Source organism: Chelmon rostratus, chromosome 23, assembly GCF_017976325.1.
Source record: "Chelmon rostratus isolate fCheRos1 chromosome 23, fCheRos1.pri, whole genome shotgun sequence".
Taxonomy (NCBI): Eukaryota; Metazoa; Chordata; class Actinopteri; order Chaetodontiformes; family Chaetodontidae; genus Chelmon; species Chelmon rostratus.
In genome coordinates, this window is record NC_055680.1 from 19,148,654 (window position 1) to 19,173,539 (window position 24,886).

Sequence of the window (24,886 nt, forward strand, 5' to 3'; positions counted from 1 at the left end):
AACAGAGAAAAGACGCAGGAGCGACACCATGTTCAGCGGTTGATGATTCCCTCACAAGGTGTGATTCACACCTCCTCTCCTCCTTCATAGTCTTCCTGTAGCTGAAGTGTCGCTGAGCAAGGCACCGCATCCCAACGGCAACAGCTGGGGCGCTGCGCAGAGTCAGACCAGGTCCTTCAAAGGAGCTGTGGCCAGGACTCTTTGCAGCCAAGGTTGAACTAAATGGAACTTTGACCTGAAGTGCGTTGACCTCCACCCTGCGCGTCCAACAGGTTTGAAGCACTGAGGGAGGAGGACGCCGCGAACGTTTCACTGTGGAGAAGAATGGAGGACAGACGGTTCTGTGAGAGGACACGAGATTCTCGCTTTATGTTCTTACATCCTGATGTAGCTCGTAGCGGTTAGCTGCTCGCCACCTCGCAAACCATTCGCTGTTTTGCGATTGGTCTGAAACCACTGACCTCTGACCTTTCTGACCACACACATACAGAAACGTGTGTGTGTGTGTGTGTGCGCGCACTGCAAATGTGAATGTGGGCGCACGACAGAAAGACTCAGAAGGTGTGAATGAGTGTGATGTGTGAATGAGCGTGTGTGTGAATGAGTGTGTGTGTGATGGCTGAAAACGTGCGTGTGTGCTGGTGCGTGTGCGTGCGTGCGCGTGCGTCGTGGGCTATGTGTGGATGGAAACCAAATGTGTGCGGCTACAATCAGAGAATGAGTGTGCGTCTAAGCTGTGTGTGTGTGTGTTTGTGTGTGTGCCAGCCACTGTGAAAATGTGTGTGTCTTCCTGCCCCCCTCCCTCCACCCGCCCCCCCACTCCCTCGAGGCGTAACTAATTACCCTGTCTGGTCAACCGGGCCGGCGCGAGCTCCGACAGAAGGTCACGGTGGCCACCAGCCACGAGGGAAGATGGCTCTCCCACGCGACACATTAACCCCCCCTCCTCCCCCCGAAGGCACAGTGTGAGGAAGGCGAGGAGGAGGAGGAGGAGGAGGAGGGAGGGAGGGACAGAGGGGGGTCAATCAAAAAAAAGAAAAAAAAGCCAGACCCGATAACAACCGATAAATACCGTGAACACAGCATGCAGTCCGACAGAGAGGAGGAGGAAACGAGAAGATGGACGGCGCGTGCTGCTGCTACTTACCGGGCCTGCGAGGAGGAGGAGGTGGAGGAGGAGGAGGAGGAAGAGGGTGATGAGGAGAAGAGGAGGAAGGAGGAGAAGAGGAAGAAGAAAAAGACCGTCTGGGAATTAGCCCGCCACGGATCATGGCTGGCGGGGAAGGAGACAGAGAGAGAGAGAGAGAGAGAGAGAGAGAGAGAGGAGGGGTGGGGGGGAGACAGGAGCACCGGGAGGGATTTGTCGGTCTGTCGGTACCCGAGGAGAGGGGGAGGAGGAGAAGGAGGAGAGGGAGGGATGAGGGGGGCAACGGATAACAGGGGGCGGATGGATAATCACCTGGGCTTGGCACGAGCGAGCGTGAGGCGGAGAGAGAGAGAGAGAGAGAGAGAGGGAGAGAGACAGAGAGACAGAGAGGCGTTAAATGAGGCAGGTCGAGGCGAGGAGGAAGCTGCTCTGTGGAGACCCTGCAGGGGCAGGAAAAAAAGACGAGCTCGAGGAAAGAAAAAAACAGCACCATGGGAAGAAAGGAGGAGGGGGGGGAGGAGGAGGAGGGGAGGAGGGGGGGATGGTGATGAATAATGGCGGAGGTTATGAACGGATACGTGTGTCGTTCTCGTGACAGAGTGAAGGGTGGGGAGGGTGGTGGCGGGGGGGGGTACACGAGGCGTTGATGTTCCGTAACAGAAAGTGTGTGTGTGTGTGCGCGCGTGTGTGTGCGCGCGTGTCGGCTCGTGCCCTCCGCCGTGTTCCCCGCTGGCGGCGGCACCCGTGGCGGCGTGCCGCGCGCGCTGTGTGAGCCGTCTGATTGGTGTTGAGGCGAGGTGAGAAGAAAACAGGAGACGTGAGACCCTGCAGATGATTGGCTGCGCCTGCTGGCGGTAGAGAGACTATAGAGACATTATGAGAGAGAGAGAGATGAGAGAAATGGCCTGAACAAATATTTACTGGTATTTATGAACAAGTTTAATATTTAACAGCAGTCTGATGACTCTGTGACTTCTGTGTTGACTCTGTGACTTCACTTTGTTTACCGACTTTTAAACTATATTCCCATGAACGTTTTGAAATCGATGCTGTCGGTTGTTATAATATTTACATGTGACATCATTGCTCTGCTCTGCACGGCGGCGGCGCGGATGCCGTCAGTGAATTGCTGCGTCATTTGTCGGGTTTACATCCAAGTCGTTCAAATTTTGTCCAAATTCTCAGAAAATCGTCAAAGAAAACACGAATGAACGTTCGTCTCCATCCCGTCGCGTGAACGGGACACGGCCGGAAGACGTCGCTCAGAGAGCTCCGGTCAAAGGTCGAACGATGACGACGTGATGAGATCTGACATTTCTGTCCTGCGAGGAAGGTTACAGCCTCCTCGTCATCGCTCCATCCGATGTTTGAGCTCGAGACGAGTGACGTTTTAATGATGTCATCGTTTCTTCGCTCGGTCTGAACGCCTTTCCCTCCTCAGACTGCAGGAAACACTTCTTAGAGATTTCGGAGCGTGTCGTCACTTGCAGCTCGCGCTCAGGTGTTTCACGTGTGAACGTGGACGTGAATGAACTTCCTGTTCCTGACTCTGATGTCTGTATTTGTTGCTTCGTTGGTTTCAGATCTCGTTTAAGGACTCTCAGGTCAGTTTGTCACATGCAGCTGAAACGATACGGACCCGTTTCTAACAGTCCTGATCCTGGACTCTGTGGATCGTAGAGTCAGGATCAGTCCGGCTGATACTGAAGTTAACAAGCCCACAACAACTCTTCTGTTCGCTTTGTGTCTGCTGCTGCAGAAGCCTGTCTCCAGTCTGTCTCCAGTCTGTCTTCCTGTCTTCAGTCTGTCCCCAGCAGGTCTTCGGTCTGTCTCCAGCCTGTCTTCAGCCTGTCTCCAGTCTGTCTCCAGTCTGTCTCCAGTCTGTCTCCAGTCTGTCTTCCTGTCTTCCTGTCTTCAGTCTGTCCCCAGCAGGTCTTCGGTCTGTCTCCAGCCTGTCTTCAGTCTGTCTTCCTGTCTCCAGTCTGTCTCCAGCAGGTCTTCAGCCTGTCTCCAGCCTGTCTTCCTGTCTTCGGTCTGTCTCCAGCCTGTCTCCAGTCTGTCTTCCTGTCCCCAGTCTGTCTCCAGCAGGTCTTCAGCCTGTCTCCAGCCTGTCTTCCTGTCTTCGGTCTGTCTCCAGCCTGTCTCCAGTCTGTCTTCCTGTCCCCAGTCTGTCTCCAGCAGGTCTTCAGCCTGTCTTGTACACAGTCTCTGTGTTGGATTTCCAGTCCAGTCTGTTGTCGATCACCACTCCGAGGTATTTGTAGTCCTCCACCTCCTCCACCACCTCCCCTTTGATCCGTAGTGGCTGTGAAGGCGTCTTCTTCCTCCTGAAGTCTTTCACCATCTCTCTGGTCTTGCTGATGTTCAGCCTCAGGTGGTTCTGTTCGGACCACTCGACAAAGTTGTCTATCAGTGTCCTGTACTCCCCCTCCTCTCCCTCTCTTATACACCCGACAACAGCTGAGTCATCAGAGAACTTCTGCAGGTGACATGACTCAGAGTTGTACTTAAAGTCAGTGGTGTATAAGGTGAAGAGGAAGGGAGAAAGCACAGTCCCCTGTGGAGCTCCTGTATCACTGACCACCACATCAGACAGCCCGCTGCCCAGACGGACAAACTGTAATCCAGGAGATCACTGCGTCGTTAACACCCATCCCCCGCAGCCTCTCACCCAATAGCAGAGGTTGAATGGTGTTGAAGGCACTGGAGACCGTAGACTGTCCATCACAGCGGCCCGGCAGAGCGTCCTCAGGTGACCAGAACATCAGTTACCTCTGCTGGGGATTTTCTGCTTTTTATAATCTTGTTTTAGGATGGCCTGATGTAGAGACAAACAAACAGATTCGTTATTGTAACAAACATATCGTACACGTAGCGTGCTGGATGGAGGGTTTTTGAGACTTCGCGGTCCCTGTTCACGACTGATGCTATAATAAAGGATAACGTCCACCTCTGTAGCATCAAGACAGATAGAAGAGGTGAACAAACAACTTGTACTGAAAAACAACTGCACTGTGAGACCAACGCTTCTCTCTCTCTCTCTCTCTCTCTCTCTCTCTCTCTCTCTGTGTGTGTGTGTGTGTGTGTGTGTCTTAAAAATGTAAACGATCAGGTTAAATAATAGAAACAGCAAAGAGATGCATTATTCAACCACATGAATTAGACACTTGGAAATATTTAAAAACCCATAAAACACCACAGTAAAAAGCAGTTAAATGAAAAATCCTCATTCATAACTCCTCAAAATAAACCTCAATAAAAATCCAAAACACTGTTTTTCTTGAGGAAGCTGATGTTATCACCTCTTTGGCTGGATTTAATCCATCTCTTTACACTGACAAATAAATATAAATGCTGAATATTATAAAGTCTACATGAGTCACATCAGTCAGTAATGTGTAATGTAAGGACAGATGACTGACTCATGATTTGGATCCTTTACTTCAGCCAAAGTTGTAATACCACAATTTATAAAGCAAAAGGTCTGCACTCAAAATCAGATTTAAGTAAAAGCACAAACAAATAATGAGAAACTTACTGTACTTACTGAGAGTGATCAAAAGTAAAAGTACTCATAATGCAGCAGAATGTCTCCTGGCTATGTTATAGTAAAGTATTTAAAGTATTTGATTGTTTCATATTTATTGCTGATGAGTATTGTAACGGTGTATAAACAGTAGCTCACCTTAACTTTGTCTAATAGATTTGCACTAAAATTGCGCTTTAGTAATGCAGTAATACACTACACCAGTGAAGGTAGACTCTCTCTCTCTCTCTCTCTCTCACACACACACACACACACACACACACACACACACACACTCGAACAACGCAACGACATGTTTCCGCTTTAAAACGTGATTACAGCTCGCCACCTGGTGGAGGGCCGTGTGCAGTACACAGGTGCTGCTGTGATCACCTGACTGCAGCCTCTGGCCGGCTGTCCTCCCTCCTTACAGCTGTGTGTGGCGGCTGGGGAGCTACCCGAACAAACCTGCGGGGTGTCGCTCGTGCTGCTGCTCTGCCGTCCTCCGCGCCTCAACACCGAGCTGTTCCTGCTGAAAGTCAAAGGCTGCGGGTATGTAGCCGTAGCTGTTAGCTGTAACGTTGACTTAGCTTCCTCCGTGTGGGGGCGGCTGGGGCGGCAGCTCGGTGTGGGGGCGGCTGGGGAAAACTGCCAAACACGGAGCTGCTACACATCCTGGAAACTGCCGCTGCTGATGGGGCCACATATTGATCACAAAGGCCTCTGAAGCTAACGTATTAGCTTACAGTAACGACAACCATGGCCAAAAGCTAACTAACGTTAGCTTAGTTTGTGACAGACTTAGGTTGAATTAGGTTGTAAAAGTGATCATGTAATTTAGGTTACAGGCAGATGAACACGCGACAGAGAAAGACGGAAGCTACTGGCTCGTTCAGTAGCTAGCAGGTAGCTAATTAACTCTAGAAATGTAAAGTTGGCTAATGTCAGCTACCAATAAATGGCGATTTAACTAAGTAAATCAGAATCAAAGCCGTTACCTCGATTTAACAAGGATTTCTCTATTTAATAAAACATCCTGTTGAATTCCTTTATCAGAAGGAAAGTGTTGTCAGGCGTTGGTGGTATAGTGGTTAGCATAGCTGCCTTCCAAGCAGTTGACCCGGGTTCGATTCCCGGCCAACGCAGACCTTTTTTTTTTTTTGGGTTTGTTGGGCTGCACGATGACAGCACAGTTATACACGGTGGCAGAATTAGAACCGAGAGGTACAACTTCGGTAAAAGGTCCATTACAAGTAAAGTAAAAGTCCCTAAGTACAGAAATATAGTCAACAAAATACACTGACAGCATCAAGTGATGCAAGTTTGCAGCTTTACTTAACTCATCCAAAACCACGTTAACTTATCCAAAATCACGTTAACTCATCCAAAACCACGTTAACTCATCCAAAACCACGTTAACTTATCCAAAATCACGTTAACTCATCCAAAACCACGTTAACTCATCCAAAATCACGTTAACTCATCCAAAACCACGTTAACTCATCCAAAATCACGTTAACTCATCCAAAACCACGTTAACTCATCCAAAACCACGTTAACTTATCCAAAACCACGTTAACTCATCCAAAATCACGTTAACTCATCCAAAATCACGTTAACTCATCCAAAACCATGTTAACTTATCCAGAACCACGTGCATTTTTCAATATTTCTCAAGTACTTTCCATTGGCAATGTATTTTCTATAGTCTTTTGTATAAAATGTACACAAAGAGTCAACTTCCTATTTTGTATTTTTAATTTTCTGTTGCTATTCACTATTTTTTATTGATGCTGCCTGTAGCATCAGATTCCCCCAGCTGGGGGTTTATAAGATGATCTTTTATGTTTAATGTCATTGTGAACAGAGTATTTTCTGGTTTTGACTGTTGGCTGTTAGACAGAACGATGGACAAAGACATTCGAATTTTGACCTTAGACCACGACTGTGATTACTAAATCACTACATTTTTTCTGATGAATTGATAATGAAGAGAATCATTAGCTGATGCCCCATTATCTTCTGCTCATTGCACAGAACAGAGTCTGCAAACATTTATCTATGATTGGTCGACCTTTTCTTTTATTGCTTTTTCCTGCAGCTCCTGAATGAGTCGGCCGTGAGCTGTGTGTGTGTGTGTGTGTGTGTGTGTGTGTGTGTGTGTGTGTGTGTGTGTGTGTGTGTGTGTGTGTGTGTGTGTGGACATGGGGAGGTATTTCCACAGTGAGGTCGATGTTAAGAGTCCGTGGCATCAGGTGCTGGCCGCCTTCTGGCAGCGCTACCCGAACCCATACAGGTGAGACTTTTTCTTTCTGTTCTCATCAGTTTGTGTTGGGGGGAAACTACCCAAACTGCCAGAGTCTTCACACACTAAACATGCCCCACCAATTTAAAGGATAACTTTGGTTTTTTACAACCTGGACCTTATTTGTAGCATTAAATACACCCATTTACTCACCCAGACAACTTTGGTGGCATTTGGAGTCCAATATTTAGTTCTGATATGCTGGTGCTATTCCCCTCTGAGCCGGCGGTCGGCTAGTTTAGCTGTAGTTTGGCACAGCTGTGGTTCGTTATTGCGTATTCGTAGCCGACCGCCGCAGAGTCAGCCGTGTTGTGGCCGGCTGCTCGCAGCGCGCGGCGTTCGGTAATGACGTCATCCACGTCAGAGGTAGTTGCCTAGAGACGCCGGATGTTGATAACATGCCACCACGGGCTCAGAGGGGAATAGCACCAGCATATCAGAACTAAATATTGGAATATGAACGAGTTTCTGCAGATTATGTGTTATATAGAGGCTGAGCATGGATGCCCCGAGTACTCGCATTATACGGATATACGCGCCGCTCCTCTGGGGCTAATTTCTTCAAAATGACTCCAAATGCCACCAAAGTTGTCTGGGGGAGTAAATGGTCGTATTTAATGCTACAAATAAGGTCCAGGTTGTAAAAAACCAAAGTTATCCTTTAAGAGCCACTGCCCAAGCCCCCAAAGAAAGCGTAACCCCAGCCTTTACCCTAAACTGAACCTAAACCTGATTTTAACCTAAACCCGAAACCTCCTTGACCCTCCACGAGCCCTTTGAAGTGACACACCTCCTGAATCTAAAAGTGATGCAAAATGTCTTCATGTTCCAACAATGTCCCCTTTATTTTTAAATGTCCTGAAGTTCTGGAAATGTCCTCACTATTCAATAATAGTGAGGTGTGTGTGTGCTGTTTTACACACACACACACACACACACACACACACACACACACGCTCAGTGTAAATCTGTGTTGTTCTGCGTTAGCGCCCACGTCCTCACCGAGGACGTCCTGTACCGCGAGGTCACCCCCAGCAACCACCTACTGTCACGGCGATTGCTGACCAAGACCAACCGTCTGCCGGGCTGGGCGGAGCACGTCTTCCCCGCTCACATGGCCCGGGCCGTCTACGTCCTGGAGGACTCCATCGTCGACCCGCACACACACACCTTCACCACCAAGACCTGGAACATCAACCACAACACCCTGATGGTACGTGGTGTGGCGGGTGTGTGTGGTTATTGCTGAGTCACAGGTGTCATGCATGAGAACGTGTGTGTGCGTCAGAACTGTTGCCACCTGTCCAGGTGTTACACATCTCTGCTTTTATCTTTCTATGAATAGTTTTTAAATATAAAGTGTATAAACATCGAACACGCTGAGGAGAAGCTCGTCCAGGTGAGTCGATCCACTGCAGACACGCAGCGGCTGACGGTCAGAGAAGGTCACGCAGTGCTGAGAAATACCGGCTGATTCTGGGTGAATGAAGGTCAACGGTACACAGAAGAGAGAAGCTCAAATAAGGGCAACGACAATGCTAATCTGTCAGGTTTCATCAGGAGTCGTTAAGAACGTCATGTTGAGGAAAGGAATTAAAACACTCACAGAGAGACGCCAGTACAATCAGCTGATAATCACCTGGTCAGCCACCGTCAGTCATCAGTACTAACACACATTATTAGACCGTAAACCATCAGTCGCACCAATAACTGACCACCGTCAGAGAGTGTTTCTGTGCTGAGACCAAACCTTAAAACAGGCGCTCGCTGCGCTCTGCAGGGAACACCTTACACCAAACTCCCTTCAGGAAACACAACGTTTTAACAATTCTGTGTTCACAGAAACACACGACTCTTCTCATCAAGGATTCAATTCATGACTGTGAGGGAGCTGGGAAGCACCCCCCTCACTAAGAGTGAAACATGCACATTACTGACACACGCAGCATACCAGCAGTTGCCATTTACCTAATTAGGTTGAGCAGGGGGATCAGAGAGGAGAGAGGGGAGGGGTTGTAGGGGGATTTTTGTTGAGTTTGGTCGTTGTTTAGTGTTTCTTTAGTTAATTAGGTGGTTTTGTTAACTGTGTCAGGCTGTAGTTATTTGCATTGTGTAGAATAAGTGTCAGTGTGTTAAAGTATACATATATATATATGTGTGTCACTGGGGTGGGAGGAGATTGGCTATAAAAGCCAGGTGAGCAATAGTGCCGTGTGTGAGAAAGGGGGTGGGCGTAGGGTGAAGCTCTTGCTCTGCAATCTGCCATGATTCCCTGCACCTTGGTGACTCTTTTGCCCTGCTGGTTTTTGTGAGCTGTGTGTTTTATGTGTGTGACAATAAGTAAAAACCTGGAGCTCTGGAAAAAAACCCTCATTATTCCATCCTGCTGTGCCCTTTGATTCTGCCTGGTTCATCCAGTTTGTAGAGGTTGAGCACATCCAAACCCTACAATGACGCAAGACATGAAGAGCTGGAACGATAACAGAAATATGTCTCGTAAAAAGAATTTGCAGGGTCCGTGCGAGCAGGTATTCGGCGTATGGGGCGGGAAGGCCCGGTCTCCGGTCGGCAGCCGGTTTGAGAGATTGATCTCTCATTTAGGAAGTGTTGATTGTCTATGTTATATAACTGCATGGCGGCATGATGGCGGCAGCTGCAGCGAGTGCGAACTTACATTTTGACTGAAAAGTGACGCTCGGCGTGTCTCTCAGACGGTGGTCGAGCGGTGTCTGTTTGAGGAGGACCGCGGTCGGCCGTCTTGGACCAAACTGAGGAGAGAGGCCTGTATCTCCTCAGCTGTCTACGGGCTGGCCCGGCCTATACAGGTGAGCGCACGCACACACCCCCACACGCTGCGAGCAGTAGAATGAGACTAACTGACTCACCGTGTCTCTGTACCAGGAGTTTGGTCTCGCCAGGTTTAAAAGTAACCAGGTGAAAGCCATGAAGGGGCTCGAGTTCGCACTGTCCAAGATCCAGAGTAAGACGCACACACACACACACACACACACACTGCCTTTACAGACACATACAGCTGAGAATCACTTTGGCCGAGAGGTGGCCGAGGACAGAGCCGTGGGGTACTCCATAGCTCCACAGTTCATGTCAGAAACATTGAATGTACTGTTGTCGTAGGAAACACTCTGTTTCTTTTCAGGTGAGACTTTAACCATGTGAGATCCTCCAGTCAGCCTCATCAACAGATGACCGTTCATCAGTTTCAGTGGCGCGACGGGCAGATTGAGAAGCTAGAAGATTACTGTTCAACTCAACGACTCGTTAATTCTTCTTTTGTCTCTGATTGCATGATTACTTTAGTGACCCAGTAAGATTAGATTAGATTAGATAAAACTTTATTAATCTCACAGTGGAGAAATTCATTCGGTTACAACCCGTCCCAGAGGACACAAAGGCACAAAGACAGTACAAATAATTGACATGGGAGGACAGGGACAGGAGGAGAGATAAGTGTCCCTGAGAAGGAGCCAATGGAGATAACAGATTATTTTAGGACAGGAATGTTTCTGTCCACTCGAGTCTCTCTGGTCTCACGCTTGCTCCAAAATGTCCAAATTAGTGGCCAGATTGAGCCGAACCGACAGTTTCTCCAAGCTGGTGCCCGTCTGGCGAAGGAGCTCAGGAAATCATCCAGTTTGCGATTGAGCTCACAAACGGCTCGAGTCTGAGCGCCGGCAGCGCTGCACGTTCCCTCGGTCAAGGCGAGCAGCTTGCCAGTTTCCGCCAGCGTCTTCCTTTTTATGCAGTAGATCAGGAAGCTGCCGAAGCCAATCAGCAGAAAGCCTGAAATCATAAATCCAATTATGTGTCTACAACATCCTCAACGGAAAGGACGACAGACACACGGTCCTCCGCTCCTCCCAGGAGTCCACCGGCTGCGAGCGTCCCGTCAGGGCGTCGGGGTTCTCCCTCACCCATCTTCATAACGTTCAGGTAGCGTAGGTGTTCTCAGAATGAGCTCACACTGCCTGTTTCTTCTCTTTTATTTAATTGCAGCTGAGGCACCCGCTCATCTGCATGGCGACCAGGGAGAGTTGTCAGAGAAGCACAAGCCCCTCCCACCACAGACCACGCCCACTCCCACACAGGAGCCCAAACAGTTCGTCTGAACTTCCTGCGTCTGTTGACCACCGAGTCCCCCCCGGCTGCGATCGGGCGCTTCGTGAAGCCGGTCGTCGACTGAAAATAAGGAATGCTGGCGGCTGCGGTCACTCGCAGGGTTCCCTACGAGGGCTGTAAACTGTCGCAGTCAAAGAAGTTTCATTCTTCAAAGTTCCTTCGATGATTCTTTGTTTTCTTCCTCTTCTGGATCATTCTGCAGTATTTCATTTTCGTGGTGATGGAAACTTTCACACGTGAGGTTTTGTTACTTAAAATGAGAAGAAATGTCTTATTTAGGACAGATTGAACTTCTTATGTTAGATTTAATGACATTTGTAATCGTGCGGCTCAGGAGCTGTCTGCTTTCGTTTTATTCCTCATTTTCAGGTTTTTCATATGAACATTTTTTTTTACATTTTTTATTGTTTTCATTTATAATATTTCTTATTGTTTTATTCATCCCAATTACAGTTTTTGTATCATTTTTGCACGTTTCATTGGACTCTTGCCTGCTGAATGGATTTTAAATCATTTCACTGTACTGAGGGTATTTTCTGTATTTGTATCAGAAATCATGGAAGTGGTTTAATTTCTGTACATGAACGTTGCATCAGATCAGCTTCAGTCTGTTTAGAATTAAATTGTTTTACAGATAGAGGATTCGTGTAATGAACATTTCCTACAGTTGAGAACAGGCTTTTCCCTGCATCGTCGCCCTCTGGTGGTCAGCTCCTGACATTTCACTTTGACATTATAATCGTTATTTTCCTACCGGTTGGTTCGGTGGCACCTGCAGTGGTTGAATTAAACATTAAAGCAGCTCATTTATGTGTTTATAGTGCAGCCAAACAAACTGGGGTTATTTTTCAGTCAATAATATTAATTCCAACCTCCATGTGTTCATCCTGCACACGAGCCACGCCACACAACAGGACACAGTAAAGAAACGGGTCGTGCTGCAGAGGAGTTGGCTGCTCCTCACTCTTCCATGACTCCCCGACATATTTACAGCTCCCCAGCTCAAAGTCTAATTTTGAAGACGCATTTTTGATGAACGATCGCGCGTCAACATTAGCACCAACTTAATCCAGATGTGATTCGGCTGCGAAGAGTGAATGGAAACAGAGTTCAGTCAGATAAATTACAAACCTGCCGCATCCTTCCCGTCTGTCAGCACCAACAACTGCTCGACTGTAATATACTGGCCGAGCATTTTTTTATCTTGCAGCTGCTGTTGGTGCTGTGGTAAATACGCGTCTGATCGGTTCACACAACCCACGATGCATTTCTCAAAGATTGAATCGTCTGCATTTCTGAAGTCATGCGACCTGACCAGTTGCCTCCAGCGTCAACGATCTGCAGCAGCAGCTGTTAGTTAGCTTGATGTTTCTGTGGTAAAAAGTTTTAAGAGCTCCGACGTCTATAAAATACTCAGAATAATCATTTCTGTGTGATTTGGTTTTTCCTGCATAGAGCTACACTGAGCCCTCAATATACAGCAGAGATGCTAAAGCCACTGTCTCGTATGAACTCCGGACAGCGTCCGCAGAGTCCGAGTTTCCCAGCGAGTCCACCTCTCACGCACGAAGCATGTTTGTCCTGCTGGACGTGCTCTCACTTCCGGGAAATACTTCGTTTGCTTTAGGCGAGGGGCGGAGCCTGGGCGGAGCGTGACGGAGGAGGAGGGTGACTCACATGGAGACTGTTGCATTGATATCCATGCCACATTTATTTGGACGCGTCTGCAATATCAGTGAAAGAATGCAAAAGAGTGTGAGCAGCTACACTCAGCGCAACTATTATCTTGTGCTGACAAGATGCTAAACTTCACACAATAATTTGTGCAAGAAAGTTATTCATGCCGGGTGTGTTTCATGGGCAGTCGTGGACAAAAAACACTCAAAGAAACACTGATGGTTGAAACTGAAAAGAGATTGTTACTGTAGCACCTGAGTAGAAACCGAAGTCAGGAAAGTTCAGTCGCAGGTGGCGTTCTCGAAATGTTTTCCACAGTTTTTATAGTTTTCTTCTCGTCGGCTGATTTGCCGGCTCTCCAAAGTGAGCGACATGTACCAGCTGACGAGCAGCCATGAGGTATGAACGCACTGACATCATCATCCGGCCATGTTGTGGACATGTGCTGATCACATGGTTTCAGAATCCTTCACATACTCACCCCCCTCCTGCTCTCATGTTCCAGAGAACACGTGTCGTCGTCTTGCCTCAGTCAGTGGGGTAAAATCGCCCACAGCGACCTTTGACCTCTGAATCTATAATCAGTTCATCCTGGAGTGAACATCCTGAGGCACAAAAACGAAGCAGGAACAGGCGAAGACGGAAATGACGTGACGTTCAGAAGCCGTTGCTGGCGAACCACTTCGCTCGGGCGACCACGTCGTTGGCAAAGTCAGCGTTCGGCGTCACGCTGTCCACCTCCTCGTACGTCAAAGGGATGACTCTGTCCTCACCTGCGATGTAACAAGCCAGCGCACCTGAAACACAGACGGTCAGAGTCGTCAGCGTCCGTCCAATCACAGCGTTTGTTTCTGTGACTGACAGGCTCGCGTTGTTATTCTAGGTGTCTGACCACATTATGGAAAGGAAGTGAAGTAGCTCTAAAGTGTCGTCAAACGTCTGCAGTGAAGTTGGTCAGTACGGTGAAGGATCCAGGCTGTAAGAGATGTAATATTCTCTGAACAGCAATCTAAATGAATCTGTACCATAACTTTGGTTTTTTACAACCTGGACTTTATTTGTAGCATTAAATACGCCCATTTACCCCCCCAGACAACTTTGGTGGCATTTGGAGTCGTTTTGAAGAAATTAGCCCCAGAGGAGCGGCGCGTATATCCGTATAATGCGAGTACTCGGGGCATCCATGCGCAGCCTCTATATAACGCATAATCTGCAGAAACTCGTTCATATTCCAATATTTAGTTCTGATATGCTGGTGCTATTCCCCTCTGAGCCGGCGGTCGGCTAGTTTAGCTGTAGTTTGGCACAGCTATGGTTCGTTATTGCGTATTCGTAGCCGACCGCCGCAGAGTCAGCCGTGTTGTGGCTGGTTGCTCGCGGCGCCCGGCGTTCGGTAATGACATCATCCACGTCAGAGGTAGTTGTCTAGAGACGCCGGATGTTGATAACATGCCACCACGGGCTCAGAGGGGAATAGCACCAGCATATCAGAACTAAATATTGGACTCCAAATGCCACCAAAGTTGTCTGGGGGAGTAAATGGTCGTATTTAATGCTACAAATAAGGTCCAGGTTGTAAAAAACCAAAGTTATCCTTTAAAATGTGCAGCGTTCATGTCGGGCCTCTGCTGGATTCACAGTTCAAACAGGAGTTCTCACCTTTCAGCTGCTGCTCTTTGTTCCAGTCCGGCTTCGTTCTTTTCATGGTCTTGATGAGCTGGACGAGGAAGGTGACTCCTTGGTCCAAATGCTCCTCGCTGAATGGATTTCCTTTCACGGCGTGATAATGCTTATTGATCTGCACCAAAGGGACAAGTTAACCAAGCTGACTGTTGAACAGTGAGAGAAAGAACGGTTTGATGAGTTTCACTCTGTTTCTGTCGAGTCTGAGTGAAGTTTGTTTTACGATGGGTTAATTTGGTTATCAAACTTGTCTGAGTTCAGTAAAAGAGAGAAACCTGAAGCTGTACGGTTGTATTTTTCTGTTTCATAAGGAAACAGAATATTTCCATTCTCGACATTTTTCTGACTTTATTTTGTTTATCAGACTAAAATAAGTGAAAGCTTGCAGCAAACTCACATTCACCCCCCAGCGCGTTAGTGTCGCTCAGTGAGTTTCAGAGGATGTAATGAACACAGTCGACACTCACACAACTGATCCCAAGAACAGAGAGCATAACATATGGACAGATCTGTTATGCTGGAACTTCCTGTCCAAACATCCCAGCACACGCACACACACACACACACACACACACACACACCTGCATGAGACCGAAGCAGTTTTGGTCATTCTCGCCGAAGCCACTGGCGGTCAGCTTGGTTCCAGCCTGAGACTGTCTGGAGATGATGGCAGCGATCAGGCCGGGGGGGATGCTCAGTCTGCGGGAGATGACAATGTGTGTATACGAGACTTTAATAGTGTCTCAAGTATCAGTGAGTAGATTTAAATCTATTTAACACAGAAGAGCTCAGAATTTGGATCACACACTTGCTGAATAGTTTTCTGTAATGTTTTGCATCATGTGTTCAAGCGTGTGACAACGTTCGTCTCCAGTGTCAACTAAATACTGAAGTTTAACAGCACTTTTTCAGACAATGGAAGCACCTGAGTTCTGCCTGCATAATTCAAACTGCATGCATGACTCAAAACGACACCAGAGAGACTCAAAACGACCACAGAGAGACTCAAAACGACCACACAGAGACTCAAAACAACACCAGAGAGACTCAAAACGACCACAGAGAGACTCAAAACAACACCAGAGAGACTCAAAACGACCACAGAGAGACTCAAAACAACACCAGAGAGACTCAAAACAACCACAGAGAGACTCAAAACAACACCAGAGAGACTCAAAACAACACCAGAGACACTCAAAACGACCACAGAGAGACTCAAAACAACCACAGAGAGACTCAAAACGACCACAGAGAGACTCAAAACAACCACAGAGAGACTCAAAACGACCACAGAGAGACTCAAAACAACACCAGAGAGACTCAAAACAACCACAGAGAGACTCAAAACAACACCAGAGAGACTCAAAACAACCACAGAGACTCAAAACAACCACAGAGAGACTCAAAACAACCACAGAGAGACTCAAAACAACACCAGAGAGACTCAAAACAACACCAGAGAGACTCAAAACAACCACAGAGAGACTCAAAACAACACCAGAGAGACTCAAAACAACCACAGAGAGACTCAAAACAACACCAGAGAGACTCAAAACGACACCAGAGAGACTCAAAACGACACCTGAGAGACTCAAAACGACCACAGAGAGACTCAAAACAACCACAGAGACACTCAAAACGACCACAGAGAGACTCAAAACAACCACAGAGAGACTCAAAACGACCACAGAGACTCAAAACGACCACAGAGACTCAAAACGACCACAGAGAGACTCAAAACAACACCAGAGAGACTCAAAACGACCACAGAGAGACTCAAAACAACCACAGAGACTCAAAACAACCACAGAGAGACTCAAAACAACCACAGAGAGACTCAAAACAACACCAGAGAGACTCAAAACAACCACAGAGACTCAAAACAACCACAGAGAGACTCAAAACAACCACAGAGAGACTCAAAACAACCAGAGACTCAAAACAACCACAGAGAGACTCAAAACAACACCAGAGAGACTCAAAACAACACCAGAGACACTCAAAACGACCACAGAGACACTCAAAACGACCACAGAGAGACTCAAAACAACCACAGAGAGACTCAAAACGACACCAGAGAGACTCAAAACGACCACAGAGAGACTCAAAACAACCACAGAGACACTCAAAACAACCACAGAGACTCAAAACAACCACAGACACTCAAAACGACCACAGAGACACTCAAAACGACCACAGAGAGACTCAAAACAACCACAGAGAGACTCAAAACGACACCAGAGAGACTCAAAACGACCACAGAGAGACTCAAAACAACCACAGAGAGACTCAAAACAGCACCAGAGAGACTCAAAACAACACCAGAGACACTCAAAACGACCACAGAGACACTCAAAACGACCACAGAGAGACTCAAAACAACCACAGAGAGACTCAAAACAACCACAGAGAGACTCAAAACAACCAGAGACTCAAAACAACCACAGAGAGACTCAAAACAACACCAGAGAGACTCAAAACAACACCAGAGACACTCAAAACGACCACAGAGACACTCAAAACGACCACAGAGAGACTCAAAACAACCACAGAGAGACTCAAAACGACACCAGAGAGACTCAAAACGACCACAGAGAGACTCAAAACAACCACAGAGACACTCAAAACAACCACAGAGACTCAAAACAACCACAGACACTCAAAACGACCACAGAGACACTCAAAACGACCACAGAGAGACTCAAAACAACCACAGAGAGACTCAAAACGACACCAGAGAGACTCAAAACGACCACAGAGAGACTCAAAACAACCACAGAGACACTCAAAACAACCACAGAGACTCAAAACAACCACAGAGACTCAAAACAACCACAGAGAGACACAAAATAACCACAGAGAGACTCAAAACAACCACAGAGACTCAAAACAACCACAGAGAGACTCAAAACAACCACAGAGAGACTCAAGACAACCACAGAGAGACTCAAAACAACCACAGAGAGACTCAAAACAACCACAGAGAGACTCAAAATAACCACAGACACTCAAAACGACCACAGAGACACTCAAAACGACCACAGAGAGACTCAAAACAACCACAGAGAGACTCAAAACGACACCAGAGAGACTCAAAACGACCACAGAGAGACTCAAAACAACCACAGAGACACTCAAAACAACCACAGAGACTCAAAACAACCACAGAGACTCAAAACAACCACAGAGAGACACAAAATAACCACAGAGAGACTCAAAACAACCACAGAGACTCAAAACAACCACAGAGAGACTCAAAACAACCACAGAGAGACTCAAAACAACCACAGAGAGACTCAAAACAACCACAGAGAGACTCAAAACAACCACAGAGAGACTCAAGACAACCACAGAGAGACTCAAAATAACCACAGAGAGACTCAAAACAACCACAGAGACTCAAAACAACCACAGAGAGACTCAAAACAACCACAGAGAGACTCAAAACAACCACAGAGAGACTCAAAATAACCACAGAGACTCAAAACGACCACAGAGACTCAACCCGAGACCAGACAGACTCAAAACATAGCTGTAGTTGTTGATATGGGAGTGTACTGTGGCTGAAACAAACAAATAAAAAAATAAATATTGTATTAAATATCACCACGTTCGGGTTAATACTGGACATACTTGTCCGCCACGCTCTTGATTATGTCTTTGTACTTCAACATGTTGTCCAGGTCTCTCTCTGCCAGCTCGCAGGAGGCTTCAGTCTCTGAAACAGAGAATCAACACATGACTGCAGGGACAAGGTGCACCAGGTAGAAGTCGTCCTGAGCGAGGAGTTCAATGAGGAGGAGCACAGCGAAGATGTCCCCTCCTCTGTCACGTTCGTCCCGTGTGAAGGTTTGTGGTGAACTGACCTCTGCTGGCCAGACTGTTTGCTCTCGCCGTGTCCTCAGAGGCTCCCTTCGTTTCCACCAAGCTGATGTCTCCGTACTCTGAAACACAGCGAGAGACACCGTCAGACCTGTTGGTGGCCGTCCCCGTCCAGTCACTGAACTATTCTGATCCGTGGTTTACGAGGAGCCTCGGAGTCTGTCTTTGCTGTAACTGGCAGTTGTTACCAGTGCTTACCTGTGTATGTCTGATTACCTGCAAAAAACAAAGAGAAAACAGCAGTTTTGGTCACCATCACCTTTTCTGTAGATGCTTCTGATCAGTCTTCAAGCTGACTTACCTCCAAGTAGTGGTGTATCTGAAGAAAGACATAAGACAGCATCAGGTCTTTAATTATCATCATGGTAATGTAATCTATTACAATAATGCACTCGTACAGGTGAATGATCAGTGTAATCAAAGCACCTGAGCTCACTGTAAAACACAGCAGACACCAACCTGTCAGAGCTCGCTGTTTCACGATCCTCCGCACTAAAGCAGCGGCAGAGACGGCGGCGAAGACACAAATCAGCACGATGGCGATGACCAACGTGAAATCACGACCAAGTCCTGCCTGCGGGGAATCGAACTCATCTACGAAAAATGCAGCAGTCGGAGGAGTGTAAAAGACCAATATCAACTCCAAGAACAATTACAGAGCCAACGATCAATTAGAGCCCTTTTTCTTCCACACCTCGTCACACATCACATCCTCATTCCTCTGAGACACCAAAACGTCTGGAAACACAGCGACGTTTACAAAAATGGATAAAATAATTCTTTCAGCACTGAAGTTTTCTGCTGTTGGCTTCAGTGGCCACTTACACTCCTGATCACGCTCCCGAAAATAATACAAACTTAGTGAGAAAAACAAGGTAATTTACATATTTACCAATGACAGAAACCGTGTCCTCGCTGGCCAGGCTCGTTTCAGGTATTTCCACTCTACAGATCAACGTCCCATTTCCTGTTAGCATTTCCGTTATAGAAAAAGAGTGAAATCCACTTCAGAATCAAAAAGACATTTTGGGACAGAATCATCGTGTTTTTAAAGTTTTCTTCAGTATCACAGTGATCCAGTGACAGCTGTGTACTCCAGAGCTAACAGAAGCTGCTGTCCAGAGCGGCTAATGGGAGCTGCTATCCGGAGCAGCTAACAGAAGCTGCTGTCCGGAGCAGCTAATGGGAGCAGCTAACAGAAGCTGTTATCTGGAGCTGCTAACAGAAGCTGCTGTCCGGAGCGGCTAATAGGAGCTGCTAACAGAAGCCGCTGTCCGGAGCGGCTAATGGGAGCAGCTAACAGAAGCTGCTGTCCAAATCAGCTAACAGAAGCTGCTGTCCGGAGTGGCTAATGGGAGCAGCTAACAGAAGCTGTTATCCGGAGCTGCTAACAAAAGCTGCTGTCCGGAGCAGCTAATGGGAGCAGCTAACAGAAGCTGCTGTCCAGAGAGGCTAATGGGAGCTGCTAACAGAAGCTGTTATCCGGAGCTGCTAACAGAAGCTGCTGTCCGGAGCGGCTAATGGGAGCTGCTAACAGCAGCTATCCGGAGCAGCTAACAGAAGCTGCTGTCCGGAGCGGCTAATGGGAGCAGCTAACAGAAGCTGCTGTCCGGAGCGGCTAATGGGAGCAGCTAACAGAAGCTGTTATCTGGAGCTGCTAACAGAAGCTGCTGTCCGGAGCAGCTAATGGGAGCAGCTAACAGAAGCTGCTGTCCGGAGCGGTTAATGGGAGATGCTAACAGAAGCTGCTGTCCGGAGCGGCTAATGGGAGCTGCTAACAGAAGCTGTTATCCGGAGCTGCTAACAGAAGCTGCTGTCCGGAGCAGCTAATGGGAGCAGCTAGCACGAGATGCTAACAGGAGCTGCTACTAACCCTAACCCTAACCCTAACCCGGTTACCTTTAGCTGCCGCCACACTGACGAGCGCCCAGACAGAGAAGAGGCCGTCAGGTCGGACTGAAGACTCCACCTGAGCAGCCAGGACGCTTCTCCCGGAGTCCAGCAGAGAAACCGCCGGCTTCGGGCTCCAGCCGCTGGACTCGCAGTGTACAAAGAGCTCGTTGGCTGCAGTCCGCCGGACGAACATGTTCACTTCAGACACCTGAACTGGAGACACAAGCACCTGTCAGCACGGTATGTCCACTGTGTTCTCATCTGAATGAATTCATTCATGTTAAATCATAGTACAACTGGGCATGTGTCATTTCTTCTGCAGCAGTTTTCATAGTCAAACGCCAGTCCAAACAATCCACATACTGGTTCAGACTGAAATCTCTCAGCAACTACTAGATGGACTGAGATTCAATTCTGTACAGACATTCATGGTGCACAGAGGATGAATCCGAATGACTTTGTCGATCCTCTGTCTTTTCACCTGCCAAATTTGCTTTTTTACTGAAACATCTGAAAAGCTATTGAATGGACTGTGATGAAATGTGGTTCACGTTCTGGTCTGTGACCTTTGCTGAGTCTCTGACTTTTCATCTTGCAGCATCATCAGCCTCATCGTCGCTGTCAGTGTGTTAGCATGCTGGTGTTTGCGCTGCTAGCGTGACTGTAGGCTCTCTTACCAACAATGAGAGACACAAGCACTTGGTCTTCCACTGGAGGTCCTCTCAGAAGGACACACCTGCATCAAGATGATGAATGTGAGGAATGAAGACAAGAAACCTTAGAGAATCTAAATTTTTTAAGATAAAACAAGAAGGACCTGCAGGAAAAAAGTCGAGGTGCTTTGATTCCCATTGTTTAGAGGAGCCTGTGTGGTTTACAGCACCAGTTCACCTCTGCCTCACAAACACACCCGACTTTACTTTCTGCTTTACTTCCACACACTGACCACCAGGACGTCGTGTTTAATAGTCACAGCTTCTTTCTGACGTTGTTTCGAGTGTTACTCTGGTTTTATTCTACAGTTACTTGTTACAGTTACCTCTCGTCAGTACTCGTTCTGCACGTCCAGCCTGATCGGGACTGTGAATGTACGCAGGTCGGGCCCTTACGCCTGAACGATGGGTTATTCCAACTCTCACCTTTACAATAACTAATTATGTTGCAGGGCTGCATTTTCACACGAGTGGAAGAAATCTGGTTTTCATTACGGCTCAGAAAGCGATTAGCCTGCCTGTCAGTACTGTCCGACTTCCTGTCTGCGGCTCTGAGCTCCGAGCCCATTGGTTCCTACTGAAGACAAATATTTCAAAGCTCCTCACAAATATTTAGTCTCATGTTTAAAGAAAGTCCTCAAACAGCTGCTCAGGGTAGTTTCTATCAAAGAAACAGGAAGAAATAGAGCATCTGTTGGGACTATTTTCAGCAGCGGATTAATCCACATTTGGTGCTGTAGTGAGTGTTTGTGGCAGCAGGACGGTGTGTGTGTGTGTGTGTGTGTGTGTGTGTGTGTGGTTAATGGAGCTCAGAGGCTGATCGCAGATACATTCACTGCCGCTTTCAGTCTGTTCATCGGTTTTGACGGCGAGAAGAAAAACAGAATATTAGGACCTGTAGGTGCCGCTGTCCCGCTGTTGGACACCGAGCAACTTCAAGGAACCATCTTCCATTATGGCCGTCCTCCTGAGGTACTCTGGCGCTTTCTCCTTCACGAGCTCTTCGCCATCACGGACAACATGAACCGTCAGTGGGGACGGACCGTCTACCCGCGACCACTCCACCGCCACGACACGCGGTGCGTCGACAGGCGTGGTGAGATGGCACGGCAGAAGGACATCTTTGCCGAGAACTGCAGACACTCGCACAGGTGAGCCGGTGTGCAGAGGCCTACCTGCAAACAGCAATAACCAATCAGAGCTGAAATACAGGAACATTTTTTTGAAATTGTTCTGTCTATTAAATGACTGCCTTTAAATCGCTTGTTTTATTTTCCAAACCCAAAGACATTCAGCTTAACTCACGTCCTCACACTTGAGAAGCAGGAACCAAAGCATGTTTGGCAATTTTGACTGAGAAACGACTGAAATGATTTCACGATTATTGAAATATCGACCCATTCGTTTCCTGGAGCTCTCCGGGTGAGCTACTGTTTTCGGCTCTAGTCGGAGTTCATCCACAGAAAACATAAAACCAAGTGAAAGAATTAGCTCACGAACTAAACTGCTGAAAGTTTCATTCCTGCAGCTGCATTTCTAACATATTTTCCTTCGACTCAAATGTGGCTCGACCATGTCGTGTAACACAAATGTTACTGGGACCAGCACAGAAAATTGCAGATGAAGCTTTAATATCATCAAACATCCTGAGAGTCCTCTCAGAGTCTGAGCTCAGGAGGGAAACTCTCTGAGTCTCTGAGCAAGAAAGAGACAGAATGTTTCACCTGAGTGAGGTGAAGCCTCAAACGTCTGTCAAACACCTGCACTAAGCTGACAGCTGCTCTTCGACCATGTGGACTACGCACGTGGTTTTGATCTCTTTTGACAGGTGACACTCTGAACTTCTGTCTCCAGCCATCAGAATCACTGTAAGTGCTGCTGGCATTGAGTGAGAGAAGTTTGAACACACTGAAATAGAAGGTTTTTTTCCTGCATGAATATTCTGTCTGGGACTTGTTACCCCAGCATGAAGCCTGACCTGGTCCCAGTTCAATAAATACTGGTGAATGTTCTCACTATTAAATACATCATGAAAAAAATAGCAATTTACGATATATTTATCTGAATACCTATATTTCTATTCATGTGTTTATCTAAAGTGTTGTATTAATATTCATATTTATTTCTATAATATATATATATTATATGTGTGTATTAATTATTCATATTTTTATTTTTTTCTCCACAGCTATCGGGGCAATACGTATTTTTTTTTACTACTTTTACTTTTTTTCTATTCAGACACAGTGTAATTATGAATACCTCTCTGTTGTACTTTAAGAGTAGCCCGCACAGCAACCTGTTCGCACAGTTCTGAGATTTGTTTTCTCACATTTATTTTAACGTGGTGATAATTCTGGTGCCTAATCTGTTTGACTGACCCGCTGACGGCTGAAAAAAGTCGGCAGCATGGACGATTGCCGGCGTTACCACGTTATTGTGTTGGTGGGAGATGTGAGCGCATCTGAAATGAGACTGAGCACAAACACGATGTCTGCAGCATCTCATCTGTCGAATATTTGCAGAATATTTCTCCGGTCTTTGTCTTTCCTCCTCCCGACAGGTTTTCGCCTCAGGAGCTCTGTTCAGGGCTGAGACGCTTTCTGAATAAGTTATCTTTACCAGGATCTGGTCTTAACTGTGAGGGGAAATTTGTGGAAACCCTCATCATTCAAAGAAGCAACTCTTTGTCCTAAGAAGCTTTCTGTATGCAACCTCTGGAATTGGCATTATAGACACTACTGCTTACTGTACATGGCACAGCCATGTGCTGGGTTTCCAGCCGGTCTTGTTAGGAAAGGATGTCACAAGCGATAGTGTGCGATCATTTCTATTTCTATTCTGATACAGCTTATGAAATTCTTCATGTGATCTCATGTGGAAGCAACATAATGTGCAAGTGTTGATTATGAATTACAGTCAAGGAATACAGGAAATTGTAACCTCAAGACGTCACGCTACTCTTAGCACAGAGGTCGTGATCATTGTGCCAAAACTGTGCACAATCAGCTGTGGCTGTTATGCAACAGACTGCATCATAAAACAGGACAGGGTAGGAGTAGAAGGACATGACTGGCTGTATGAGAGGAGGTTACTGTCGCTGTGACACAGGACATTCTCATGTTCTTATGTGGTCTCTGCAGTAACATTTACAGCCGATACACTGACTGACTGACTGATGTAAAACCTGCACAGCACGTGTAACGAAAGTAAGTTTACATTTACATTTTTTTAAGTTTGGTGAAATTCATAGAGGATGTGTGGAGTAGCCGTCAAAAGGCTGGCTCGTGAGGGCAAACACTTACAAGGACCCGCTCGCCAAACTCCAGTAGCAAATCCGGTATTTTAAAGTTGGTATGATGTCAGAAAAGTAACGTTGATGATGGAACATAAACCTTAGACTGAACACTTACAATACAACCAGCTCACTGATTCGGGAGAGAAATGATCCTCATTAACGCGGTTGTAATCAGACTATTTTAATAATCTGCTTCCTGCTGTGTACCTCCGCTGCCAGTGCTTTATAACACGGTTGTCCAGTTGTCTGTAACACACCGTATTACTGCGTTACTGCGTGTTTTTGCCATAGAGCATCCATATTTTAAATGTGCACGTTGTAGACGTACTGACCTGACACGGGGGGGGCGACGCTGCTGAAAAGCGGCACAAAACAACAGACGAGGCTGAATCCCGTCAGCTTCATGTTCAGAGCTGAGGAGGACGCTGGAAGCCGAGAGGTGCCAATCTGCTTTATGTAGCGCACGAGCTTTTCTATGTTTAGTTCTGTAGCCGCGTCCCGTTTACAGACAGCGGCCAGTTCGACCGAAGTCCACCGAGGACGTCGGAGGAGTTCTGTTCGGCGGAGAGGCTTCTGCGCATGCGTTATGGCGCGTGTTCTCACTTTCACTTTTCGTTCTGCCGTC

At 47.1% G+C, this 24,886-nt stretch overlaps 2 protein-coding genes and 1 non-coding gene across 3 annotated transcripts; 2 read left to right on the forward strand and 1 right to left on the reverse strand.

Moving 5' to 3' along the window:
* Window positions 1–5,746: 5,746 nt before the first annotated feature.
* Window positions 5,747–5,818, forward strand: trnag-ucc. Its single transcript has one exon. It is a non-coding gene; the product is annotated as a tRNA-Gly (tRNA).
* A 986-nt stretch (window positions 5,819–6,804) lies between these two features.
* LOC121626584 (PRELI domain-containing protein 1, mitochondrial-like) lies at window positions 6,805–11,923 on the forward strand. Its single transcript, XM_041965179.1, has 5 exons — window positions 6,805–6,969; window positions 7,966–8,191; window positions 9,690–9,803; window positions 9,880–9,958; window positions 10,993–11,923. The coding sequence occupies exons 1-5, from the start codon at window positions 6,878–6,880 to the stop codon at window positions 11,103–11,105; spliced, it is 624 nt and encodes a 207-aa protein (XP_041821113.1). The 5' UTR covers window positions 6,805–6,877; the 3' UTR covers window positions 11,106–11,923.
* Window positions 10,328–24,827, reverse strand: LOC121626583. The gene is made up of 13 exons (XM_041965178.1): window positions 24,594–24,827; window positions 21,859–22,138; window positions 20,928–20,986; window positions 20,257–20,463; window positions 19,250–19,324; window positions 18,817–18,951; window positions 18,659–18,676; window positions 18,556–18,573; window positions 18,342–18,419; window positions 18,109–18,193; window positions 15,057–15,174; window positions 14,452–14,590; window positions 10,328–13,589 (listed from the first exon to the last, which is right to left on the reverse strand). Exons 1-13 carry the CDS (start codon window positions 24,664–24,666, stop codon window positions 13,450–13,452), a joined length of 1,425 nt encoding a protein of 474 aa, XP_041821112.1. The 5' UTR covers window positions 24,667–24,827; the 3' UTR covers window positions 10,328–13,449.
* Between the last annotated feature and the right edge of the window lie 59 nt (window positions 24,828–24,886).

What these genes read in the sequence shown, in the direction of transcription:
- LOC121626584 (XM_041965179.1), top strand. Translation starts at nt 6,878, where the DNA reads ATGGGGAGGTATTTCCACAGTGAGGTCGATGTTAAGAGTCCGTGGCAT. An exon ending in CGCTACCCGAACCCATACAG is followed by an intron (nt 6,970 to 7,965) that starts GTGAGACTTTTT and finishes GTTCTGCGTTAG; the next exon opens with CGCCCACGTCCTCACCGAGG. An exon ending in GGCTGGCCCGGCCTATACAG is followed by an intron (nt 9,804 to 9,879) that starts GTGAGCGCACGC and finishes TCTCTGTACCAG; the next exon opens with GAGTTTGGTCTCGCCAGGTT.
- LOC121626583 (XM_041965178.1), bottom strand. Translation starts at nt 24,666, where the DNA reads ATGAAGCTGACGGGATTCAGCCTCGTCTGTTGTTTTGTGCCGCTTTTC. An exon ending in CAGTGTGGCGGCAGCTAAAG is followed by an intron (nt 19,325 to 20,256) that starts GTAACCGGGTTA and finishes AAATGCTAACAG; the next exon opens with GAAATGGGACGTTGATCTGT. An exon ending in ATCAAGAGCGTGGCGGACAA is followed by an intron (nt 15,175 to 18,108) that starts GTATGTCCAGTA and finishes CATCTCCCGCAG; the next exon opens with ACTGAGCATCCCCCCCGGCC.